Here is a 22,905-nt window from a genome sequence, read left to right as displayed (position 1 = left end):
CATGGTGATGTCAGGTTTGTGACCGATACTGCTTTTTGAAGTTCTCGTGGTATTCCACTGCTGAATGACTTATTGACATTTTAATTACTGGTTATTTAAGTATTATTTTAGATATGACTTTTACTAGCTCAAATCTGCTGGTATTCAGTTTCTCACTGCCCTTGTCATTGTATTAAGGCTGAGAATTCCAAGAAACAGCTGAAAGATTTTGGAAGAAGCAGAAATTTGTTTTGCAGATCTCTGTTGTATAAAGCAACAGAAATTTCCTCTCGTGGAAAGAAAGGTAAAATTTACATTTGCATAGGCCTACTATGATTAAAGATTATGAAGACCATGACATAATTACTTATTGTTTTCCTTTTGCTTTGCCCATCAGCGAGGCTGCCAAGCTATTCAAGATGAGGAAGAAGAGAAAGCCAAGTTCCACCCAGCATCTCGAGGCAGAGAAGCGACAATGTCTGTCTTGGAATATGTATGATGCTGCTGAAAATGCCGGGCCAAGCACGAGTTCAAGCAGCCAGGATGCGAGCATTCAGATGGAGGAAGATATTGTGGAGGAGAGACTTCCATCTGGGCATCATCAGCAAGAATCCCGCATCATTCTAGAGCCTCACGATGGAAACATTATGGCCGCACAACCCCTTGAGTGTAACGGCAGGGAGGATATTCCCGAGCAGTTCAGCGTCGCCAGAAGCAGATACCAATTGCTGAGAGAAACGTCCAAATTCAAGATGAAAGTCCACTTTACATCACCGGATGAGGCAGAGAGATGCGGACTTCTGTGCCAGCTTGTTCTTCAGTTGGATGCTCTGTCTCCTGGGGTGGGTGGTGAGACCCGCCCCAAGACTCTCCCCTTTGACACGGCGTGCCTCTACATGAGAGGTTCCCCAGGGCACGACTTTCTCGTCTGCGACGATCATTGGCCCACCGCACCTCTAGGTCCCAAAAGTCGGAAGGACGCCATACTTGGGAGGGACCGGCCTGTCACGTTTGCGGTGAGAATGGAGAAACGCCCGGGCCCAAAGTGCCTGGAGAGCTTTGAGGACCTCCACAAACACAAGAAGCGTGACCTTGTCCGTCTATGTGTGCGTGACTACGACTGCCACTCTGGTCGGGCGGTCTTGGAGGCATGGCTGCTCAGAGACATAGTTATGTGGCCAGTTTTCGCAGCACAGTGGCCGACAAAGAAGAAGCAATGTGAACCTGTTCAGCATGTGATGAATTGGTTTCATGGATTTCCCATACCAGGTATGCCTTAATTGGTCAGATGCATATCATCAAGAAATGATATTCTATGCATTTGTGCTGTATTGAGAAAGAATTTGTACTCTGCAAATAATGCCCCCTCTCCCCCCTCAAAAAAAAAAACACTGACAACAACAACAACAAAAGAATTCACAAAAACATACAAATGCAGAGCAGGCAAATTTCCTCATTACAAAATTATTGTTAAAGCAGTAATAGTATGGACCTATAAACACCAAATTTGTACCTGGATTTTATTAGCTCACCTGAGCCGAAGGCTCAAGTGAGCTATTGCGATCGCTCTTCGTCCGGCGTCCTTCGTGCGTCTTGCGTTGTGCGTCGTCCGTCTTGCTTAAACTTTTACAGACAGATACAGATACAGATACAGATACAGATACAGATATTTTTATTAGTCTTTCTTCCAACAAAAAAGGTGAAAAAATACAATATAAATTATACAAAGTATACATAATTCAGACATAAAAATATAACTATAACAATATAACTAAGCAGTTGCACATAATATACAATCCACATAATTTAAAACACAATTAAAACACAATTTTAATTTTCATCTTCTTCTTGAGAACCCCTTGACCGATTTTCACCAAACTTGGCAGGTAGCATCCCTAGGGAGATAGGATCTCAATTTGTTCAAGTGGGCACCATACCCCACCTGGGGGGCACCCAGAGGGGCCCAAACCCCCCAAAATTAAGGAATCTTAAAAAAATTTCTTCTCTAGAACCAGAAGTGAAAGAGCTAAGTTAATACTATGAATTAGTACATTGATGATTGTAGTTTCAAGTTTGTTCATGGCGGAATCAGGGGTGTCCCCCTTGGGACCCTGGGGGAGGAGGGTGGGGAGGGGTCCTAATGGGGCCCAAATTTTCATCTTTTTCTTGAAAATGCCATAATGAATTTTAACCAAAGTTGGCAGGTAGCATCCCTAGGGGAAAAGAATCTCATTCCCATCAAATGGGCACCATGCCCCCCACCTGGGGGGTCCCAGGGGGCCTAAATTTGGACTGAAATTGTAAATTTTATTTTTTTTCTTGAAAACCCTATCACTAATTTTTACCAAACTTGGCAGGTAGCATCCCTAGGGGGATAGAATCTCAATTCCATCAAATGGGCACCATGCCCCACCTGGGGGGCCCCAGGGGACCCCCCCCCCCTCCTGTAAGGAATCTTTACAGATTTTCTCTAGAACTGGAAGTGATTGAGCTAAGTTAATACAATGAGTCAGTATATTGATGACTGTTGTTTCAAGTTTGTTCATGGGAGAATCAGGGGTGCCCTCCCCCCACCCCCTTGGGACCCAAGGAGGTGGGATGGGATTGGGGGGGGGGGGTCCAAATGCAGGCCTAAATTTTCACCTTCTTGCTGAAAACAACATTATGGATTTTCACCAAACTTGTCAAGTAGCATTCCCAGAGGGATAAGATCTCAAAGTGTTTGAATGGGCACCATGCTTTCCTTGGGGGCCCCAGGTAGTCCAAACCTCCTAGATTAATGAATATTAAATAATATTTTTCTCTAGTTCTAATCAAAAGTGATAGGGCTATAAGTCTTTTTTCCCAAGCTGCATAATCCAACGTTCTATAAAGTACAGTGTACTTGGCAGGTATTTTTACCAGTGTGATGGAATATGTAAATGGACATCATGCCCCCATTCTCAAAGCCACCCCCACCATAAGTTTCCAATGTTCTCAGGTAAGAGTCTGCAAGAATGCATGGAAGGTGAACTTGCGATACTCAGGTGAGCGCGTGACCCCAGGGTCTCTTGTTAATAGATGGGATCTACATGTATGAGGCTCAGTTCTGCAACATCTATGTTTATGGATTTCTTATTTACGTCGTGAGGGGTATTCAGCATGTCAGCATGGAGCCACAGTACATTCATTTTGGTACAGGCCTCCCCTATGATTGGCACTGCCAATGTGCCAGGGTGCAGAAACTGCCTGTGCAAATTCAGATTCACTTTCCCTGCTTCTGATGGGTCAGCTTTTTTCAACAGAGTTTTACCAATATTTTGTTTATCCCACAGAATTATCATTTTTTTATTGTGTATTTTCATGCAAATTTGTGACTCTGATTTTGCAGCTCCTGGCAAGTGCAAATTCCACAAGCGGTACGACTATGATGCACTCTTTGGTAAAGTTCGGCAGTACCACCAGACGCAGGAGGAGTGGCCAAACATCAACGTCCAGCATCCGTCCCTCATTCCGGTCTTGCGGCCGTACCAGCGAGATGCAGTCCGTTGGATGGTGAAGAAGGAGCAGAACATTCAGGCTGGTAGGGGCGAGTTATATTTGGGTTATTCTTATGATCTATATGTATGCCATGTGGGAATGATCCATAGATTACTACTGTATATGCCACTTAGTTTTCACGGTAGTATCAGTCACTTTTTTATTGGGGGGGGGGGGGTGACTGATATTCATTAACTTATCAACTTGCCAAAACATTTCTTCTGCAACACAAATTTTCCTCTCAAGGTGGGAAACCCCCAGCTCTGCTTTTTAAAAATTCAGGGCTCAAAACTACCATTTTTTCTCGTTTGGGCCCCTGAAATCTTTGAATGTGCTATTTTGGTGGCCCCCAAAAGAAATGTAGTGACTCAAAATAAAAGGAAATGTAGAATGCCTTTTTGAATTTTAGCTGCCCGATGGAGCCTCTAAAAGATAAACTTATAGGAAATTTGGTGGTCCGATGTCTAATTTTGGTGGCCCTGGGCCACTGCTAATGTTGAGCCCTGAAAGATATTTGATACCTACAATGTATTTCTCACCCTGACCCTGGTTCTTGATCAGACATTTAACTCTTTATGTGCCATCGTGGAAACCCCCTATGTGCCACGTTATTCTGAGACAGGAAGGTAGTCATGCTCTGAGAAAGAATTCTGTTCTTCCAATTTGTATAACTCCTACAAATTTCTACTAAGATGGGCATACTAGTAGGCAAAGTTAAAGAGAAATGTCAAGCTTTGTTTCGATATAAATTGTATGACGAATCTATTTTCAATTTTTCTTTTGAATGACCAGTTGCTACATTACTGTAAAGGCATGACTTTTGCACATAAAACCGTGACAAAAACTTAGAATGTACGAGCAAATCTAGTTGGGAATGCCGCTTGATAGTCAATCACCACATAGAATGCAAGCCGTATATGAGAGGAACAAAAGCACGAGAGATGCTTTCATTCTGCCGCAGGATTAGCGGTGATTAGTAATTATCGATCGGTTTGGGCGGCTTTGTTTGTTGAGCAGAATATGCGAAGTTGGCACGCCGTCGACTGAGTCGGACGTGCGAACTTGGCACATAAAGAGTTAACCACATGTCAAATTGTCCCAGATAATAATTACATTTTAAAGAGATGCAGTGCAAATCATTTAAGACAAAAGTGTGAGCTAGATTCATATGCATCAAATTTATTAATCATGATCATAGTCAAGGATATCTCATAGTTATGTTTAATCTTCTTTATAATTATATGCAGAATCAGTTCTCCTGAATGTACTCACAGATGATGATAATGATGATGATGATGATGATGATGATGATGATGATGATAATCATGATTGACACCCAAAGCAAACAAACAATATATCAACAACAAGCAGAACCCAGTTGAGTTGTTGTTTGTTTTTTTTTTTTTATGCCTCCGCCACGAAGTGGTGCCGGAGGCATTATGTTTTCGGGTTGTCCGTCCGTCCGTCCGTCAGTCCGTCCTTCCGTCCGTCTGTAATGAATTTTGTGGACAGCGTAACTAAAAAACCTTTAGAGGTATCCCGATGAAACTTGGCATGTATGTGTATTAGGGGGTGAAGTTGCGCCTATCAACTTTTGGGTGCACATGCTCAAGGTCAAAGGTCAAAAGGTCGAGGTCAAATACATAAAATTTCACTATTTCCACCATAACTATGCAATGCCTGAAGATATTTTCTTGAAACTTTGTGTATACATGTATTACCCAAATAAGATTCTCTGGTGAAAGTTTGGGGTCATGAGGTCAAAGGTCAAAAGGTCAAGTAAAAATATTAAAACTTCATTTTTTTTTCCGTACCTTGGAAATTGTTCAAGGTATCTTCATGGAATATAGTATATATACATGTACTGACTGGCAGTGCTTATCTGGAGAATTTAGGGTTCATGGGGTCAAAGGTCAGGGGTCAAAGGTCAAGGGCAACACTTCACAATTTTACTACTAGTATTTCCCTCATATTCATGCAATGCCAGCAGGATTACTTTTTTTGTAACACTTGGTATATGCATGTATAACTTAATAGAGATTCTCTGGAAACTTTCTTTTCTTTTTCTTTTTTTTTTTGTTTGCCTCATAGGTCAAAAGGTCAAAGATCAAGGGAAAGTGCTGAACTAACTTTTTCCTCCATATCTCAGAAGTGGCTCAAGTTATCTTGAAACTTACTACATGTTTATGCATGTTCTGCCTGACAGTGATTATCCTATGAATTTTAGGTTCAAAGTCCAGATGAAAATGGTAACAATGTACTTTTCAATACAGAAATTGCACTTTTTCTCCATACCTTGAAAATTACTTAATGCATAAACTTATGAATGGGTCAAAGTCAAGTTAAAGTCCTTAAATCCCCAAATACATGCTCTCCTATTCATCCAATTAAACCTAGGTCAAGGAAGGTGAACATTCAACACATTTGTGACAAACTTGTCATTTTAATATTTTGCCAATTTTGTGAAAATGTAATCACACATTGTCCACATGTACTATAGACCTATTAGTAGAATCATGCATTATGGCGGAGGCATACCAGTCGCCTTAGCGACATTTCTAGTTTGTTTTTGTTTTGTTTTTGTTTTTGCAGACAGGGGCTGCCCACATGTTTTGTGGAAGGAGTTCAAGACAGTTGATGACAAGGTCTTGTACTACAACCCTAATACTGGAGAGTAAGTAGTAGATATATCTTTTAAGGTGCCCCACCTTGGTTGCATCAAGTAATCATATGATGATGATAATAATCATGTAATTTTCAGTTTAGTTCAATGTTGCTGGAGATACCTTTCCAGCAACTTCAGCAACATTAAAAGTTCAGCAACCATCATCAAACCCTAGTGGTTGAATTTGACACGTCCACTTCAATTTGCGGAGATTTTGAGCAGGACTCATCGTTTATGAGCAGAACCGAAAGCTTATCATCCGCAATTTACTATGCCAAGTTTGAATGTCTGTTCTCTGACAAATACATCAGAAATTGCATGCCCGATTGCCCCCGGTCACAAATTAAACGGATCACCTACATTGTTATTGCAATTTGTCACTTATGACAAATTTCTAGGTCTAGTTTGTTTTAGTCAGTTCTAAATATTGAAAAATTGTAATTGTTTTCAGTACATGTATCATACTTTCAATTAATTATGATTGTTCAGTTTGATGAATGAGAGCTTTTTCACTTCCAAATGCATGAGATGGAACCATGTCCACTAAAGAGTATATCTGAAGTTTGTCCAAGAGGGAATGCACCCCAGACATGATTATATGGATTCCATAAGTGCAGAAATATCAACAGGACACATAGGTTTGTCCAAATTATGCCACAGTCATTTTTGTGAGTTTGTTCTTTTTTTGTTTGTTTATGACTATTATTATTATTATCATCATTATTATTATTGTTGTTGTTGTTATTATTATTATTTTTATCATGGGTTGATTATCAATCAAATGGATACTGTAAAGCGAGATATTTTCGCGGCATGAAATTTTTGCGAATTGGAACCGACGGCCTGTTTTGCAGCATAGGATTTTTACAAATTGCCGCTGGCATTCAATGCATACATGTATATCATAGACAAGAACTTTGCGTGCATTTGAATTTTGTGAATCTTGGCTCTTGCAAAATTTGCAAAATGAAAATGCACACGTGAACATTTTTGGTTTTACTGTACACTGTATATTGTGGCTTGAGGTTATGCTCTGAACTGGTGTCCAAGCAGCTAAAGAACTACCTCATACTTATGCAATGAAATGGCTCATTCAATGGAGATCTCTTTTTGACTAACACATATTTTCAGGATCACTGACCAGAGACAAGAGATGCCAGGGGTGTTCCCTGGTGGCATTCTAGCCGACGAAATGGGCTTGGGGAAAACGGTGGAAGTCCTGGCTACCATCTTGGCGAACCCTCGGTGGAGAGAGCAGGACCCCACGGCAAGTGATGCCACCATTGCCGACAAGGTGGACGAAAGTGAGAATGACAATGACGTGTCCCCTATAGAGAGTGGTAGCGGGGACGTGGCAGCGACCCCAGAGACAACCTGTTCAGAGTCAGAAGGGATCAAAAAACTGAAAGCCAGCAGTCTAGCCAGCAGTGTTAGCATTTCTGGAAGTTGTGAGGACTTGCCTCAAAAATTTGGTGATAGCCAGCATGTGGCAGCAACTGAAGCCGTGGGAGGAGCTGGAAGAGGAGAAGGAGGAGGGGGAGGAGAAGGGGGAGGAGGTGGAGGAGGAGAAGAAGAAGGAGAAGGAGGAGGAGGAGGAGGAGTTGGAATGGAAGATACACAAGACAAAGGGAGGAGTGAGTGTGTGGAGAGTATACCAAGCTTTAATGAAGATATCACAACTCAGGGCCCAGGAGGAAGCTTAACTGGACACAACACAGAACCAGGCTGCGGAATTGCTGCAATAATTTCTGAAACCAAAAACAGCGTGACAGAGCAGGGGATCTCTGATAACCAGGGTAGTCGCAGGAATCTGTTAAGGCAAAATAGTGGTGAAGATGATGTAACTTGCGTGACCATGGTTGAGAGTGATCAGATGGGCCATCATCGAGGGGAAATGAGCTCACATCAAAACGACAAGACAGATGCTGAGAATGGGAGAATTAGAAGTCCATTGGACTTGCAAGGGACACCAAGGGAAGGCTTGAGCAGTGGGTGCAGTGTTGGCACTTTGCAGGAACAGCCAGAGAGTATGACAAGGTCAATTTCAGTGGATGCTGTGCCTTGTTCAAGCGTCGCAAAATTGGACGAAGACAGCCAAATGAATACTCAGATTTGTGCCGAGCCCAAAGTGGCTGCAGCCAGACTGGAAACAGAAAACCTTAGGAGTGGGACTGTTGTTGCGTGCACAGTGTCGGGCGGTACAGATGCTCTATTTTCCTCTGCTAATGCGGGTATGCAAGAAATAACACCGGAAGTTGCGGATGTGGAAACAGTTGTGGAAAAAGGACTAAGCGCGTGCGAGCCAAACTTGTCGATGCAGTCGCCAGACACAGATCTTGGGACGTGTGTCGTGGAATCGTCACGGCAACAGGATGCATGCAGCAGTCAAGATGCCAGTGAGCAAGGACCCAAACAGCAGACAGATATGCACACAGTTCTGACAGAGAAAGAGGAGGAAAGAATGGATGATGGAGAGCCACTTTCTGACAGGTGAGCAGTGCAATATTATGGATTCCTGTGTTAACCCGTTGAGAACAGACGCATTTCCCATAGACACTTGCCCGAGTATACTCGGAAATCGTCCTCAAAGGGTTAAAATCCAGCTTCATTATTCTGGCAGGATGACCTGTGTTGGGCTATTTAAACACAACTGAAGAATGAACTTTTTGGTCACATAAGTCGAAGGCTAGTGTCATGGTTAAAGGGCATAACTTTCAAACCTTTCAAACAAATAGTGGTACAATTTCCAGCTGTAGTAAAATGTCTCACCTGCAGAAATCTATTGATTATTCTGACAGATGTCAAGGGTCAGAGTTCAAAGTAAAATTCTGGAAAATTGTGCTGAAAAACAAGACATATGAAATTACATTAGTGTAGAGAGGTACAATTATGGGAAAACTATGCTTCCTGCTACTTTTCTTGCTAATACTGTTGCTGCTGCTACTACTTCTAGTACTGCCACTGATTCTACTGCTAACACCATTACTACTACAACTACATGTACTACCACTGCTACTACTGCTACTCCTACTTCTGTTGCTACCACTATTACTACTTTGCCCCTACACATACAACAAATATTGATCTGCTGTTACCCCTGCTGTAGTGGGGGAAAGGGGATTGTGGGAAATTGCAAGTACAGCTACTATTTCATTTATCATTTACCATTCAAAGGGAGGAGACTAAGGTATTTCAGTGCATATGTGGCTCCAAGGAGGACCAAGTCCACCCACCAACCTGCGTGAGGTGTCTAGAGTGTGACACCTGGCAGCATGCTGCCTGCGTCAACTTCGAGATGCACATGCCGGCCGAGCCGCACGAGGGTCAGCGTGTAGATTACTGGTGTCCCCACTGCTTCCCCCGAGTGGTGAGAGTTTCATTTCCAGCTGTACAGGAATCTGTTAGGGCTCTTTAAGTAGGCAGGCTTAGTGTGACCATGCTATGGTGTCGCATCCATTGTCTGTCATCCATTTTATAATGGATGAATAAATTTCCATCCAACAGCAATTCAATGATGCTGATTACAACGATGGTTATGGTGATGATGATGATGATAAATCAGTGATGATGATGATGATGACGATTATGTTGATGATGTTGATGATGATTGTTAAGAGGAAGAAGAGGAGGAGAAAAAGAGGAGGAAGAAGATATGTATGATAATGATAGAAATCATTATGATGATGGTAATGATACTTTTTGTGATGTTGATTAGTGATGGTTGAAGGTAATCGTGATGATGATGGTGATGAAAGGGACTGTTGTAGAAATGAAGATGTCAATAATGCCCTGTAGGTGTAGAGAAGAATGATACGCTCTTCCAACCCCTGGGGCCCTTCAAATTTCTCCACAGGACCCCCTTCCATCTGGAGCTACCCTCATCATCTCGCCTGCCACCATCAGTCACCAATGGGTGGATGAGATCAACAGACACATTGACTCCACCACCCTCAAGATTCTGGTAGGTTGGCACTTGCCCCACCCCTTCTTTTCCCCCACACATTATCTTCCTCATCTTTCCATAAATACACTCCTCAATTCTGTTACTTAGAGGTAATACAATGCATTTCTTGTATGCTTTCGTATGCAAACCTGTGAGATTTTCTTTTGATCCTACAACCTGTAGTAGCCAAAATGTGTGGACTTTTGGGTGGAAACGTAAAATAATCAATTTATTAGCAACCTTCAGTTAGTCAAACATTAACCATGCCACAGGACTCCAATTGTATTTCATGTTGTGGTATTTACTGTGTACATTTGCTTATTTCCTTTTTAAACAGAATGATAATTTACAATTTGAAATTAAAGAAAGTTTTGATATGAAAATGTATCTTCTGTTTTGACTACTCAAAATAACAGACCAGGTAGTAGAGAGACTAAGCAGGAGTGAATTTTCTTTAAAAAATCAACAAATTGTCAAGAAATATCCATTTTCTCAAATGGGACATGTGTAATATCTGTGCATGATTTGTAAATTGTTGCCATGTCAACAACATCTGCAGGTCTACCAGGGCGTCAAGAAAGACAAGTACATCCAACCCAAGACTCTGGCTGGGCATGACATTGTGATCACCACGTACAACACGCTGCAAAACGAGCTGGTCTATGCTAACATGCCTCATCCAGGTAATGACTCAACCAACTTCATCTTATGAAGCATCCATTTCCCTGAAGTCAAAGCTACCTTCAAATAAATTTTATGCAGATGATGGTGATGATGATGATGGTGAGGATGTTGCCGCAAACAAGTCTCGCCCAGTGTAAGATGCCACAGGCCTTAATTTTTTTTTTTGTGCATCTTCTGTATCATTGTCGAATATTCCTGCAGTCACCCTTTTGTGTTTAAAGAAGACGATGGCATTTAAGCAGTGGTTGTTGATATCATGGGCGACTGACTCCTGAAAAGGAATTAAAAAGAATTGTCCTCTCTTTCAGCCTTTGCTGAAGAATTTTTCCATAGGTGTGCCATTTGCAAATTTTGAATTTAGTACCATATGTGGCCACATCACATACATGTTGAATGGAAAGAGACATTTCTTTAACATGCACATTCAACAATGTGGTTTGCATGTTTTTACCTAATTCTTTTCTGGGACAATTTTGGTCAAGGTGATGATGTTGTTTGTTGTTATGGTTCATTTAGGGATTGAGGGTCGTAATCTGCGCCACGCCAAGCGTTACATGACCACACCCAGCCCCTTACCCTGTGTGGAGTGGTGGCGGGTCTGTTTGGATGAGGCTCAGATGATTGAGTGTCCAACAGCCAAGGTGACCAAACCATTCACCATAATTACTATAGCTAAACCAGTAACCATAAAAACTTATTTGACAGTGTAATGCCCATTAGAGTAACAGTGTAGACTGCATTCACTTGCTGTGAAGCATACTTTTCAGGAATGGTGAAATATATTTCAAACAAAAGTAATGTGCCAGTTTAAAGTAAGAATGATATTAAAAAAAGAAGAGAAATCCATATATCTCTGATTCAAACGGCATCTTTTTTCTTTTTCATAAAATTAGGTCGAATATTTCCACTGTTCATGTGCTGGTAATCAATGTCAAAGAAAAATGCTATGTAAGAGCAGTTTACCCTCTCTTTCACTCCAATATCAGCCGATCCAAAGCACAGGCAGGGTGAACTGTTACAAGTATGCTAGCACTGCCATGGTACAATCATTACTTTGTGATTATAGGATGCTGTGCTTTTGTATCTGTTACTATTTTGTCTGTCTATATTAAGTTACACTTCTACGTTGGAAGTCATTCAAGCTCTAACTTTATCTTGTAGGAAATCAGCTGGATCCCCCCCCCCCCCATAAAAAAAAAAGAAATTACATTTTACTTTGTTTCTTTGCATGTCTAGTCGGCTGAAATGGCACTTAAGCTCTCCGCCAAGAATCGATGGTGCGTGACGGGTACTCCCATTCAAAAAAGTCTCGATGGTGAGCATCAAACATCGTGCATTGCACGTGGCGATGTAAAGCCATTACCACATGTTGAAGCACATGATATTATTATTTCTCCTTGTATTGATAGATGTTGTTCAATGCCAATTCAGTGCTTTTATTTGCTCTTTAACCATTTATGTGATGTGTAATGATGATGTATTGGTACAGATTTGTAAGATTTAGTGATGTTTTAATGTAATGTAAGAACGTTATATGCTTTACCACATTTTGCAATATTTGCCTAAATACTGATTTGATTGAATAAACTTTTATCTCATTCTTAGGAGTCTTTCTGTTTGAAGCTTTATTCACTTTCTTTATTATTTGTATTTGTGACTTGTTGCCTGTGATTTATGTTATTGTATGGAAATGCTTGTCATTATCGGACAGAAAAAAACAAATTCTTACATTTCTTTAGACAAATCAAAAATGATTCAAACAACTACCTCAAGGTCATGTGCGAATGAGTGACGTATGACCTCTTGTGTACACAAGCATGCCTTGTTCTCCTATCTACTCTTCAGATCTGTATGGTCTCTTTCTGTTCCTTGGAGTTGAGCCCTTCTGGGTCAAACACTGGTGGGACAAGCTGCTTAGCGCCCCCTACAGTCGAGGCAACAGAGAGCCCCTCCAGAAGGCCCTGTGCAAGATATTTTGGCGAACTGCCAAGAGAGATGTCTTGGAACAGGTAGCCGTATATTTGATTTTTTGTTGTTGTTGTGTTGGTGGTGTTTATCCATAATTTTTCCTTACTTCTTCTTCCCCCTCCTCTTCCCCACCCTCTTGAGTTACAAGAACTGTAGATTACAGCCACAATAAAAAATGATTTTATGTATGGGTTGATGTTGTTACCTAGGCAACTGCACTTTGTTATGCTTGGCGATAAGAATTACCGTACTAGGCGTAAAGAATTTCATTTATTACAACCTACGATATTTAAGACGAACAAAATTGTGAAAAGGGTAAACTGTAAAACAAAGCTTCAGATATGTTTCATAAATTTTATTTTGGTCAAAGTTCCGTCTCAAATCCTCTGATTATCTTTCTTTTCCGTTCATTTTGTCAGATTGCTATTCCGCCGCAGAAGGAGATCATACACTGGCTGAACTTCTCTGCCATCGAGTCGCACTTCTACAAACGCAAACATGAGGAATGCTCCACAAACTTCACCACTGTAAGATTTTGTTGTGTTTGTTCACACTTTTTGTCTCATTTTTCGCAAGGGAGTCAATCAAGATATGAGAAATAGGGAATGGAAAAGATATATTGTTGCAACTGATTGACAAATTGCCCTACATCGACGGGGCAATTTGTCAATCAGTTGCAATGAAAACACCTTGATGGAAGAATTTCATGAATTTAAAATATATCTTGTTGTGTTGAAAAAAAATTCTGATGTAATCATCAGACTTTGTTATATGAATGATGTTTTATGCCTGTCAAAATTGGTCCCCTATATTGCCTGGATTATTTGAATATAACAATTTATGATGTTTTAGTACAGGAAAAGAGTACCAAAATGCACATACAATGTAAGTGGGCAAGCAGTGAATGATATGTAGCAAGATGAAACTTACATGATTGTTGATGATAGATTATGAACGGTTGTAACAAGAGTGTTTCTTTGCTGTTGTAGACTTTGGTTTCAGCTGTGAAACAAACACTTTTGCATGTATGATGATAATTATCATGATATGAAAAGTAACCAAGACTTTCTTTGCAGTCCAAGTTACTCGCTGAAATAGCATGTGTATGTTCCTTTGGAGATGTTTATTAGGAGAACGTTAATTATCAGAGCGGTGCCTGATGCTGCATAAATCTTACTAGGTCTTTTAATAGTTCTTGTTATTTGATCAAAGTTATAGAGATGCATTTGACTCAAAATGAAAATTGTCTTTTTTTATTCCACCTGTCTGTATGTTTTATCTGAATCTGTGTGCAAGTTCTGTTGTGAACGAGCACTTTCACTACTTTTAAATATTTAAATGTTTTATATTTGGTGCACACATTCTATCTTTCTCTTTGTCTCCTTCTCTTTCTCCTTATCTTTAACACTCTGTCTTCTTCTTGCAGTACTCTCACAAAACTAGCGTCCTCCCAGACACCAAGTTATCAACACTGGACCGCAAGTCACTACAGAGGGTGAGTCAAAGTCATGTGGAAGCTCTTACATTGGAGGCATCGCAAATGACAACTTTTGTGCTTTTCAAACAGTGACACATTTCACAGGGTAACAGTTTGTTGATGTTTATGCTGTACATCATCTTTTTCCAAAACAGTGAGAGTAAATTGCATCACAGACATTGTACCTTTACAACTCATAGAGTTAGTGTAACTGGACATGTCTAAAATGACCAGGTATAACCAGAAAGGCAAGATTCCATAGAGACAGAGCTATTTTTTATACACAAGATACATATACTTTTTAATAGCACCATGCATATTGATCACTCCAGGAGAAGAGAAAAAAATAGTGTGTGTGGCACACTCTATCATGAAGCTTATGGAATGGTTAGACAAAAGTTGTTCAGTTACTTTTCAAGAATCAAAGGACGTAAAGAGGGGGATGATAATACCTGCAGGAGACTATTAAAGGGGTAGTACAGTATTGGTGGAGATGAGAATTGGGCTTTTAACTTTTTGCAAGATACCAAGAAAACACTTATTATATAGTACAGAGCATACCAGTTTAAGAGGAATTCAAAGTTTATTTGATGAAAATCGGGTTTGGAATACCTGAAACATCCAAAAACAAAGTAAAACAAAGCGATCGTAATAAAGTGTGGGTCCCACACTTTATTAGAATCGCTCTTTTTTGGATATCTCAGCCATTCCAAAACCAATTGTCATCAAATAAACGTCGAATTCCTCATAGAATTACATGCTCTTTCATATTTTATAAGAGGTTTCTCATTATCTCACCAAAAAATGTTAGAAACCTGAAATTATGTCTTAACCAGAACTGTGCGATCCCTTTAAGATATATATATATTCATATGTTCATATCGCGATGATGACCATGCTAGAAGCAATATTCTGCCTTTGTACTGTATCACCGATTTTAGTGCGTCAGTCATATATTCTTATATTCAGTTTCATATTTCATTTCATTTCATTTCATTTTCATTTCATTTCCAAGGAAAGTATACAATATGACAATTGCATATAAACAAAGTAAAGTACAATGTAACTTTTGCATATTTGAATGAGATTTAAATGCACGTCATTTGTTTACAATGAGACAAAACACATATACATCTTCAATCATCCCCTTTTCTTTCTGTTTTGCTGCTCCTCCACCCCCCCCCCCCCCAAAAAAAAATGATGATGTCTCCGCTCACTTTGTCCTCCCTCATTGTCTTTGGACCCTTCCATCCTGATATGGGGGTGTGTGACACCAGTTGCTGAGCCCTCTGCTCCGGCTGCGCCAGGCCTGTTGCCACCCCCACGTGGTGCGGGGCGAATTCACCGCCATGCAGAAGAAGAGGCACCTGAGCATGAGGGACCTGCTGACCAACATGATCGGCAAGGCGGAGGTGGAGAGCGACGGGGCACACCGGCAGCTGGTGTGCGCCCTCAACGGTCTGGCCGCCATCCACTGCATCAGGGATGAAGTAAGTCTGTGCCAGAGCACGGTCTTTGTCCATCTTGCGGCATATTCTACAATGTCACAAATGTCAACCTAGATACAATGTACAAACATACAGTGCATCTGATTATTATACTTTCTGTTATTTCATATCTGAAAAACAAGCAGGGGAGTTCTGTTATTCACCTAATGCTAATACTAGGGCTACCCTGTCCATGGCACTCATTTAAATATCCCTGATACCCTGTGCCTGTAAAAGCTGATGTTATGAGCTTGGTATTATTGCTGTGGTTTTTGCGGAGCAGCAAATATTTATCTATTTTGTGTTTATATAAATCTGTCATGACATAAGCTGTAGGCCTACTATTATCTATCTGCATGATCAATCATAAACACAAGGATGAGTGTTAAACTATGGTTATTGGGCTATGAATACTGTGATTTCAATAAACTTAGAACCACACAGCATTACACTCCTCCTTAAAGGGAACAGTGCCCCCTCCACCCCCATTTCTTTTACAGATTGCTGAAGCCGTCAAGCTCTACCGTGAAGTCTTGAAGTCTGCCGAGGAGAACAAGGCCCACATCAGAACGGACAAGCTGCAGCTGATGCACGCCATCCACAACATGCGAGCCATCCAACGGGACAGGCCAGAGGTCGTTGAACCAATGCCAGAGGACGATGACCTCCCGAGAAAGGTGAGTGATTCCCCCCTCCCCCCGACTTTTCTATAATACGTTGAGGATGAGTCCCAAGCATACTCGGGCAGGTGTCTAAGAAAAGGGAAATGTGTGTTGTAGCAAAATATGTCTGTCCTCATGATCAACGGGCTAATTAACTCATTGATAAAGGACAGCTATGCTTTATCCTGCTGTAGCAACTTCTAGAAATTGTTTTACCTGTTGAGAACAGGCTGATTTTGCTACAACATGCATATCACATAAAAAGACACTTGCCCAAGTATAATTTGTCCTCAACGGGTGCAAAGGGAATTGGGCAATCTCTATTCATCTGTGCCAATCAGCTATTTTAATAAACTATGCACTTTAAGATACAAAACTAGTATTTATACGTGTAGCAGTATTAGACACGCTTACTTTTTGTCCAGTAATAGGGATTTCTGAAGAGTAACAAGGCAGCTGTCAATGGTGTACCTCACACTTAAAAGGTTGCAGGTTTGAGGACCCCTCTGAGTTGAGTTAAACCGTAATTGTGTGTGACTTTGCCATTCCCTTCTGTCATACATTTGCCACAAGAATGTTTTGAATGTTAAAGGTGCATGGTACCGGTGTTTTAGTCAAATGCGTACTCGGGCGCACGGCGCAAGTTTCCTATAGAGACCTATGCTATCGACTCCTCTTTAGTGCTTACGCTTTGGCCCACTTTCCCGAGTCCGAAGAAGTCCGATCCACTGTAGTCAGTGGTCCGATCACAGTTCGGCTCATGATTCGGCTGAGGGGGATGACAGCTTTAGCAAACTTCTTTTGTGATGTCATAATAACAAGCACATATGCACGCACCCTGGCATTACTACAGACTGCGCGATGCGCAGAGAAGACAACGAAGGCAATGTTACTTAGCAACACCTACGCACTTTACTCTTGATGACAGCTCAACTTCGGGAATCTTCGTATCAATGCTGACGGTGATCGGCAGTATCATCAACAGCGCCCTCTACACTACCGGGACTATGCCCCTTTAAGAGTGATCCTTGGACCACTTTCACAAGTTTTAATCCATACAAGCATTATATTTACTTCATAAATCTCACTCATCTTTGTTTGCAGGATATCTGTCTATAAGACTGTATATACACAAGGCAGATGATGATGGCAAATGATTGGTTTACATAGGGATGTAATTATCGTTGGGTGAAAATGTATGCCCTACTGTATGACACTTGCATGATGTATCATAAAACCTGATGTAAAACCCAGTGTATGTATTACCAGTGACACTACTCAGCTTTTTAATGATTCCAGAGTTCCATTCAGGTAGTTAAAATTTTGTATGAAAATAAGAGCAAAGGTTTCCATGGGGACACAATTTTAAATGCATTTACGTCTGCCTTCCTCTGTCGTTCAGATGGAGTCTTTTCGACAGGAGTACTTGATCAGGTCAGAGAACCTTGTTATCAGCAGTTTACAGTCCCTCCAGCCACTCACTGACAAGGTCAAGGAGTTGAAGAAAAAGGTAAATTACATTACAATTTGGTGATGAACTTAACTTTTTTTTAAAAATTTTACATCCTTCTGTCTCTTTTTTGTAGAGTAGAATGAAAATGCCTGCTCTTTCTAGTGTCCTCTGTTAGTATCACTGATGATTTCTGTATATTATTATATTTTTCTTGACAACTAAAAAATGAACCATAAGTATTATTACCGTGAGAAAGCTCTTTTGTTTTACAATGGGATAAGATGAATATTCAAAGCAACGATCAGATAACAAAAATGTCTGTCATGTAAAATGACTTTAACCCGTTCCTTACAGGAACCTGGTATACCAGGTTTCCGTGGGAGCAACTGATATATGGGAACCTGGTATACCAGGTTCCCAAGATGGAGACAAGAGTGCCTGCTTTCGTGGCCTGAATTCATGATTCTTTGTGTTATAAAGTCCCCAAATATGGGTTTGATAAAAAGGTTAGATTTTATTCTACCAGCACTTGTTCTCTTTCTGTTGGAAGAATTTGTATATCACAGTATTTTTTACCTTTGTTCTAATTTAGTTTGCCCTTGCTCTGCTACAAAACTCGTATTAAAATGTACATTAGCGATCAAAGCTGATCACAGTAGATATCTGTGTTCACTGACCCCAGTCATCGCATTCTGGTGCCTGATTTGTGTAGAACAAAAGAGTCTGTGAGCCCATTAGTGCATGCTCTATTCATACATCGCACGCGATCGATATTTGTAGTTGACCATGGGGAGGTGATGCATGCATCGCTTGACTGCTTTCACACAGGTGGATTACCAACCAGGAACGGGTTAAGATACAAGTTCAATTTGATCCTATCTCTAATGATCAGTTAGTGCAGATGCTGTGGCATAGTGGATTAGACTCCTGACTCCCAATTGGAGGACACGAGTTTGATTGCCGCCCAGTGCTTTATGTCCTTGGACAAGATGATTTTACTCACGATGCCCCTCTCGACCCAGGTGTATAAATGGGTACCTGGCAACGCTAGGGTGATAATAATGGCAGGGCCCTCTGGTAGAACAGTGGCAACACTGAAGGGGCTACCCTGGATGTACCATAGCCCACTTGAAGTAAACATTAAAAATAGAAAAAGTGTGGTTTGTTTCTGTATGTGTGTTGTTTTTTGCTTTCACACTGTAAGATTCCTTCGGGACCTCCGTGGTACCTGGATGGCATCCAGTGGGTGGTGATGCAGGGCCTTGGGGCTGACCTGGTGGACAAGCTCAAGACTGACATGGAAGCGAAGAGCGAAGCCATGGGCCTGGTCGACAAGTGAGTCTGCCGAAAAACACCGTTGTTACTGAAATGAGGTCAAACCAAGGATGCAATGCATCTGTGCTTCATCTTTCTCCTCCCACCGACTTCTGACCCTTTCCTTATTCTCACTCTGTTCTTCCGTTCAGCTGTCCTGTCTTTTATAATTATTCTCCCATCGCCATTAGTGCAACCTCAACTTCCAGCTCACTGCTGCCCTTTGACTGCCAATGTTTGCCTTCCTTACACTCCCTGTGTGGCTTCCCTCCTTCACTCTCCTGTTTACTAGGGTCTTTTTTTTTGCCAAGCAACAGTCCCTGTAATGATTACATTCATAATCCTATGATGTTACTGCAATCCTCTCTTCTTTAATATCAAATCACTTTTTTTGAACGAATAGGTGGAGAACTATGGGTATTTTTTTGTACTAACGTTACAAGGAAAGATAGAAACAACCACTACAAATTTATATTAATTGAACTCTGAGCTTAAGCAAATTTTCTCAACACTGTTTAAAGTGTGTTTGTCCTTTTGTGAACATGAAAATTAGATTTCCTTCACTAGCTGGGATATTGTAGAGGTAGGTGATTCAGACCTATCCTCAGAATGATAAAAGAGGAAAAAACTCCTTTCATTATTGGGGGAGAAACAATTTATGTCCAGTGAATTTATTCAGACCCAAAAAAAATTCTGTTATACTCGTACAAATGGGAAGCACACATGTATTCTCGAGTGGCATGGTTTAATTCAATTTTAAATTTCTGTTAAAAAAACTCTGAGGTATATTATTTTAAGACTTGATACACAATGTTGGGAGACATTGTTCTTAAACCATGCAAAATTCTGTGACATTTCCAGAAGGGATTTATTACCTTTAACCTTTTTATATGATATATGTTTGAAAGAGATTTAGGCATAGTTTAGTCTGCTAAGCTCCCAATTTCATTTCATTCGCAGAATATAGAACTTATCACACATGTTGTTTTGCTGTATTTTCTTTTTGAAAGTCTAGAGCAAGCCAATTTCCACTGAATGTAAATTCTCTTTCCTCATCCAAAAATGTACAGGTGGCTGTGAAACAGATTGTATTTTGTTTGTTTGTTTGTTTGTTTTTTGATAACCTTAAAGCTATTTGAATGATTTTCTCAATGGTCGATATCACAGACCTTATGAAGCTGCTGTGGAATATTGCAGCAGGGAATGTAGTCCTTAACCCAAGAATTATGTCCTTGCCTTCTGTTTAATTTTCTCCTGCCTCAGGTTCCGGGATGTCCGTGGGTTCCAGTACATACTGGTCTCTGAGCTTGGGGAGCTCGCCGAGCTGTACGAGGCAGCGTGGAAGGGCGTGGTCGACCTGAGGAGCAGGCTGGACAGCGGGTCTCTGCTGGCAGAGGCAACCGACTGCCACCTCCGGCCGTTCAAGGGGCGAGAGAAGCACACGTGAGATGCAGACCAACTGTTGTTGCTGGTTTTTTTTCTGTGCAATGTATTCTGAGTTCTTGCTCTCTACTTCTTCACAATCTCATTGAAAATGCAAAGTCAGAGTTGCGAACTAGTATGTTTCTACCAATTCAACTACTGTAAAACAAGGAATGTTCGCGTGCATTTTAATTTCACGAATTTTGCAAAAGCCAAGATTCGCGAAATTAAAATGCACATGAAAGTTCTTGTCTACACTATACACATTTAATGTTCAAGGCAACTCGCCAAAATTTCATGCCGCGAGAATATCGTGTTTTACAGTATGTTTGGATGCTCTTTTTTTTTAACTCATCCAGTCCACTCTGCATTTAATTTGGATAAAGGAAATGTATTTTCTGAAGTTTGATCGAGCATGCTAAATGATTATCATGTTTAATGTTTGAAATTTTCATACAAAATCTATATATTTTATAGTACATCTCAGTGTTTGTTTGTTTGTTTGTTTGTTTGTTTGGTCTGCAGAGGTTGAAAAATGTTCATACCTGAGATGGTTTATGGATTGTTTGTAGCACAAGTATGATACAGATTGATACCGACCATTTCCCTATTTGTACCACTCCTGAAAAGTGTCTGATTTTATTGAGTTTCTCAAATGCTTGCATTTTCATTGACCATCATCTGTGAGCCTAAAGGTATAAAATAATAAGGAAGGGACATCATTGTTTTGTTCATTCTTTAATTTCAATGTGACTTTGAAAAATAATGATTTTGTGGAGATAAATGCAGGTTTGGATTAATATGACCATTATTTTCTAATAGGGCCTGTTAAATAAAGATAGATCATAAGATTGGCGTTATGATTGATGCAGTTCAAAAAATTTATGCTCAATATGCTATTAATGTTATGCTTTAAATCAAGTAGCTTTATAATATGAAACAGACTTACGGGCAGTACTGATCTTGTGCTCAATTTGCTGAGTTACGCTCAATAAATTGAGTGTAAAATCAGTCATAACTCTTTATGAAACAGGTTCTACAAATGACACATGTTCTGTGGCTGTGAATCTTTTGATCCTCTTACAGCTGTGCCTTCTGCAAAGTGGCTGACCAGTTGCAGAGCTACGAGATGAAGCTATTCTCCTTTGATGTCAGGTGAGGAATAGATTACTCTTAACCCGTTCCTTCCGCAATTCTCTGAGTGCCTTTAATGCCCCCAAACGAGATTCTTTTCGCTCGTCGACAGAGAGGCACACAGGTTGTTAATCCAGCTGTGTGAAGGCAGTCAAGCGGTTCATTGTGTCCCCCTTTCTATGGTCAACTACATGTGCCCGTGAACAATGGAAATATCGATCGGGTGCGAGGTATGAATAGAGCGTGCACTGATGAGCTCTCAGAATCTTTTGTTCTACACAAAACCAGGTACCTGAATGAGGTGCCTGGGGTCAGCGAACCCGCATTTCTAACTAATCTCAGCCTTGATCATTATGTACATGTTCGTACGAGTTTACAGCAGAACAAGCAAAAAACTAAATCAGGAAAAGGTACATAATACTGTAAAACCCCTCTTTTTTTAAACGGCAGGAGAACAAATCCTGATAGAATAAACTCTGATCTTTTTATCAAACCCACTTTTCTGAGCATTTTAACACAAAGAAACATGAATTTAGGCCACTGAAGCAGGCACCCTTGTTTTCATTTTGGGAACGTGGTAAACCAGGTTCCCGTATATCAGTTGCTCCCACGGGAACCTGGTAAACCAGGTTCCCGTAAGGAACGGGTTAAAAATAGAAGATGTTGAATATTTCGTTTGGATTTTATTTCCATGATTGCTTTTTTCTTGGAAAAAAAAGGTAAAAAAAAAACTTTGCAAATTTAACATCCCGCCCAAATATTGCCCTCTGTGAACATGAGTACTGAGTATGGGAGCAATTACACACACGCAACATACATGTAGGCATGCGGCAGTTGCACACAGATGCTTTTCCCACTGTGTGGACATGCGCACCAGTATGCTGAGCTCATGCAAGTAGTGGTAGCATGTTCACCTTCCTAATCATGATTTCATCCACCTGCAAAATTGTCTTGCTTCTGCTGATCCGGAAAATATTATGCCAATAAAATAGAGCTGTATTCGCCACCTATTGTTTGATGGCTGTTTTCCACACAGAAAGTGTATCCAAAATTTTAAACTACATTGTAATCTTGCACACACGCAAATGAGTTGCTTTCAAGAAAGCATGTAGTGATGAATGTAAAATGATATCCAATTCAAGTCTGGTGAACCATTTGCTATCATATTTTGGTCTTTTGGGATGTAGAATCTGCTGTG

At 40.6% G+C, this 22,905-nt stretch overlaps 1 protein-coding gene across 1 annotated transcript in view; it reads left to right on the top strand.

The window, feature by feature from the left end:
• The window catches only part of LOC139728514 (E3 ubiquitin-protein ligase SHPRH-like), a 37,799-nt gene that overhangs the window by 1,323 nt on the left and 13,571 nt on the right, over nucleotides 1-22,905 (top strand). The window contains exons 2-20 of the mRNA XM_071639451.1: nucleotides 377-1,248; nucleotides 3,350-3,541; nucleotides 6,091-6,172; nucleotides 7,295-7,546; nucleotides 7,928-8,653; nucleotides 9,338-9,530; nucleotides 10,017-10,124; nucleotides 10,666-10,789; nucleotides 11,307-11,431; nucleotides 12,027-12,105; nucleotides 12,636-12,799; nucleotides 13,178-13,285; nucleotides 14,185-14,253; nucleotides 15,513-15,725; nucleotides 16,223-16,399; nucleotides 17,787-17,894; nucleotides 19,042-19,172; nucleotides 20,415-20,594; nucleotides 21,660-21,728. Coding sequence (XP_071495552.1) covers nucleotides 399-1,248; nucleotides 3,350-3,541; nucleotides 6,091-6,172; nucleotides 7,295-7,546; nucleotides 7,928-8,653; nucleotides 9,338-9,530; nucleotides 10,017-10,124; nucleotides 10,666-10,789; nucleotides 11,307-11,431; nucleotides 12,027-12,105; nucleotides 12,636-12,799; nucleotides 13,178-13,285; nucleotides 14,185-14,253; nucleotides 15,513-15,725; nucleotides 16,223-16,399; nucleotides 17,787-17,894; nucleotides 19,042-19,172; nucleotides 20,415-20,594; nucleotides 21,660-21,728 — 3,950 coding nt within the window. The 5' untranslated portion in view covers nucleotides 377-398. The remainder of the gene's footprint in view (nucleotides 1-376; nucleotides 1,249-3,349; nucleotides 3,542-6,090; nucleotides 6,173-7,294; nucleotides 7,547-7,927; nucleotides 8,654-9,337; nucleotides 9,531-10,016; nucleotides 10,125-10,665; nucleotides 10,790-11,306; nucleotides 11,432-12,026; nucleotides 12,106-12,635; nucleotides 12,800-13,177; nucleotides 13,286-14,184; nucleotides 14,254-15,512; nucleotides 15,726-16,222; nucleotides 16,400-17,786; nucleotides 17,895-19,041; nucleotides 19,173-20,414; nucleotides 20,595-21,659; nucleotides 21,729-22,905) is intronic.

This window comes from Diadema antillarum, unplaced genomic scaffold, assembly GCF_040938485.1.
Source record: "Diadema antillarum isolate AM-2024a unplaced genomic scaffold, OU_Dant_1.0 seq00000182_RagTag, whole genome shotgun sequence".
Classification (NCBI taxonomy): domain Eukaryota; kingdom Metazoa; phylum Echinodermata; class Echinoidea; order Diadematoida; family Diadematidae; genus Diadema; species Diadema antillarum.
The sequence above is the reverse complement of the archived record's forward strand: the minus strand, read 5'-3'. Positions and strand labels throughout refer to the sequence as shown.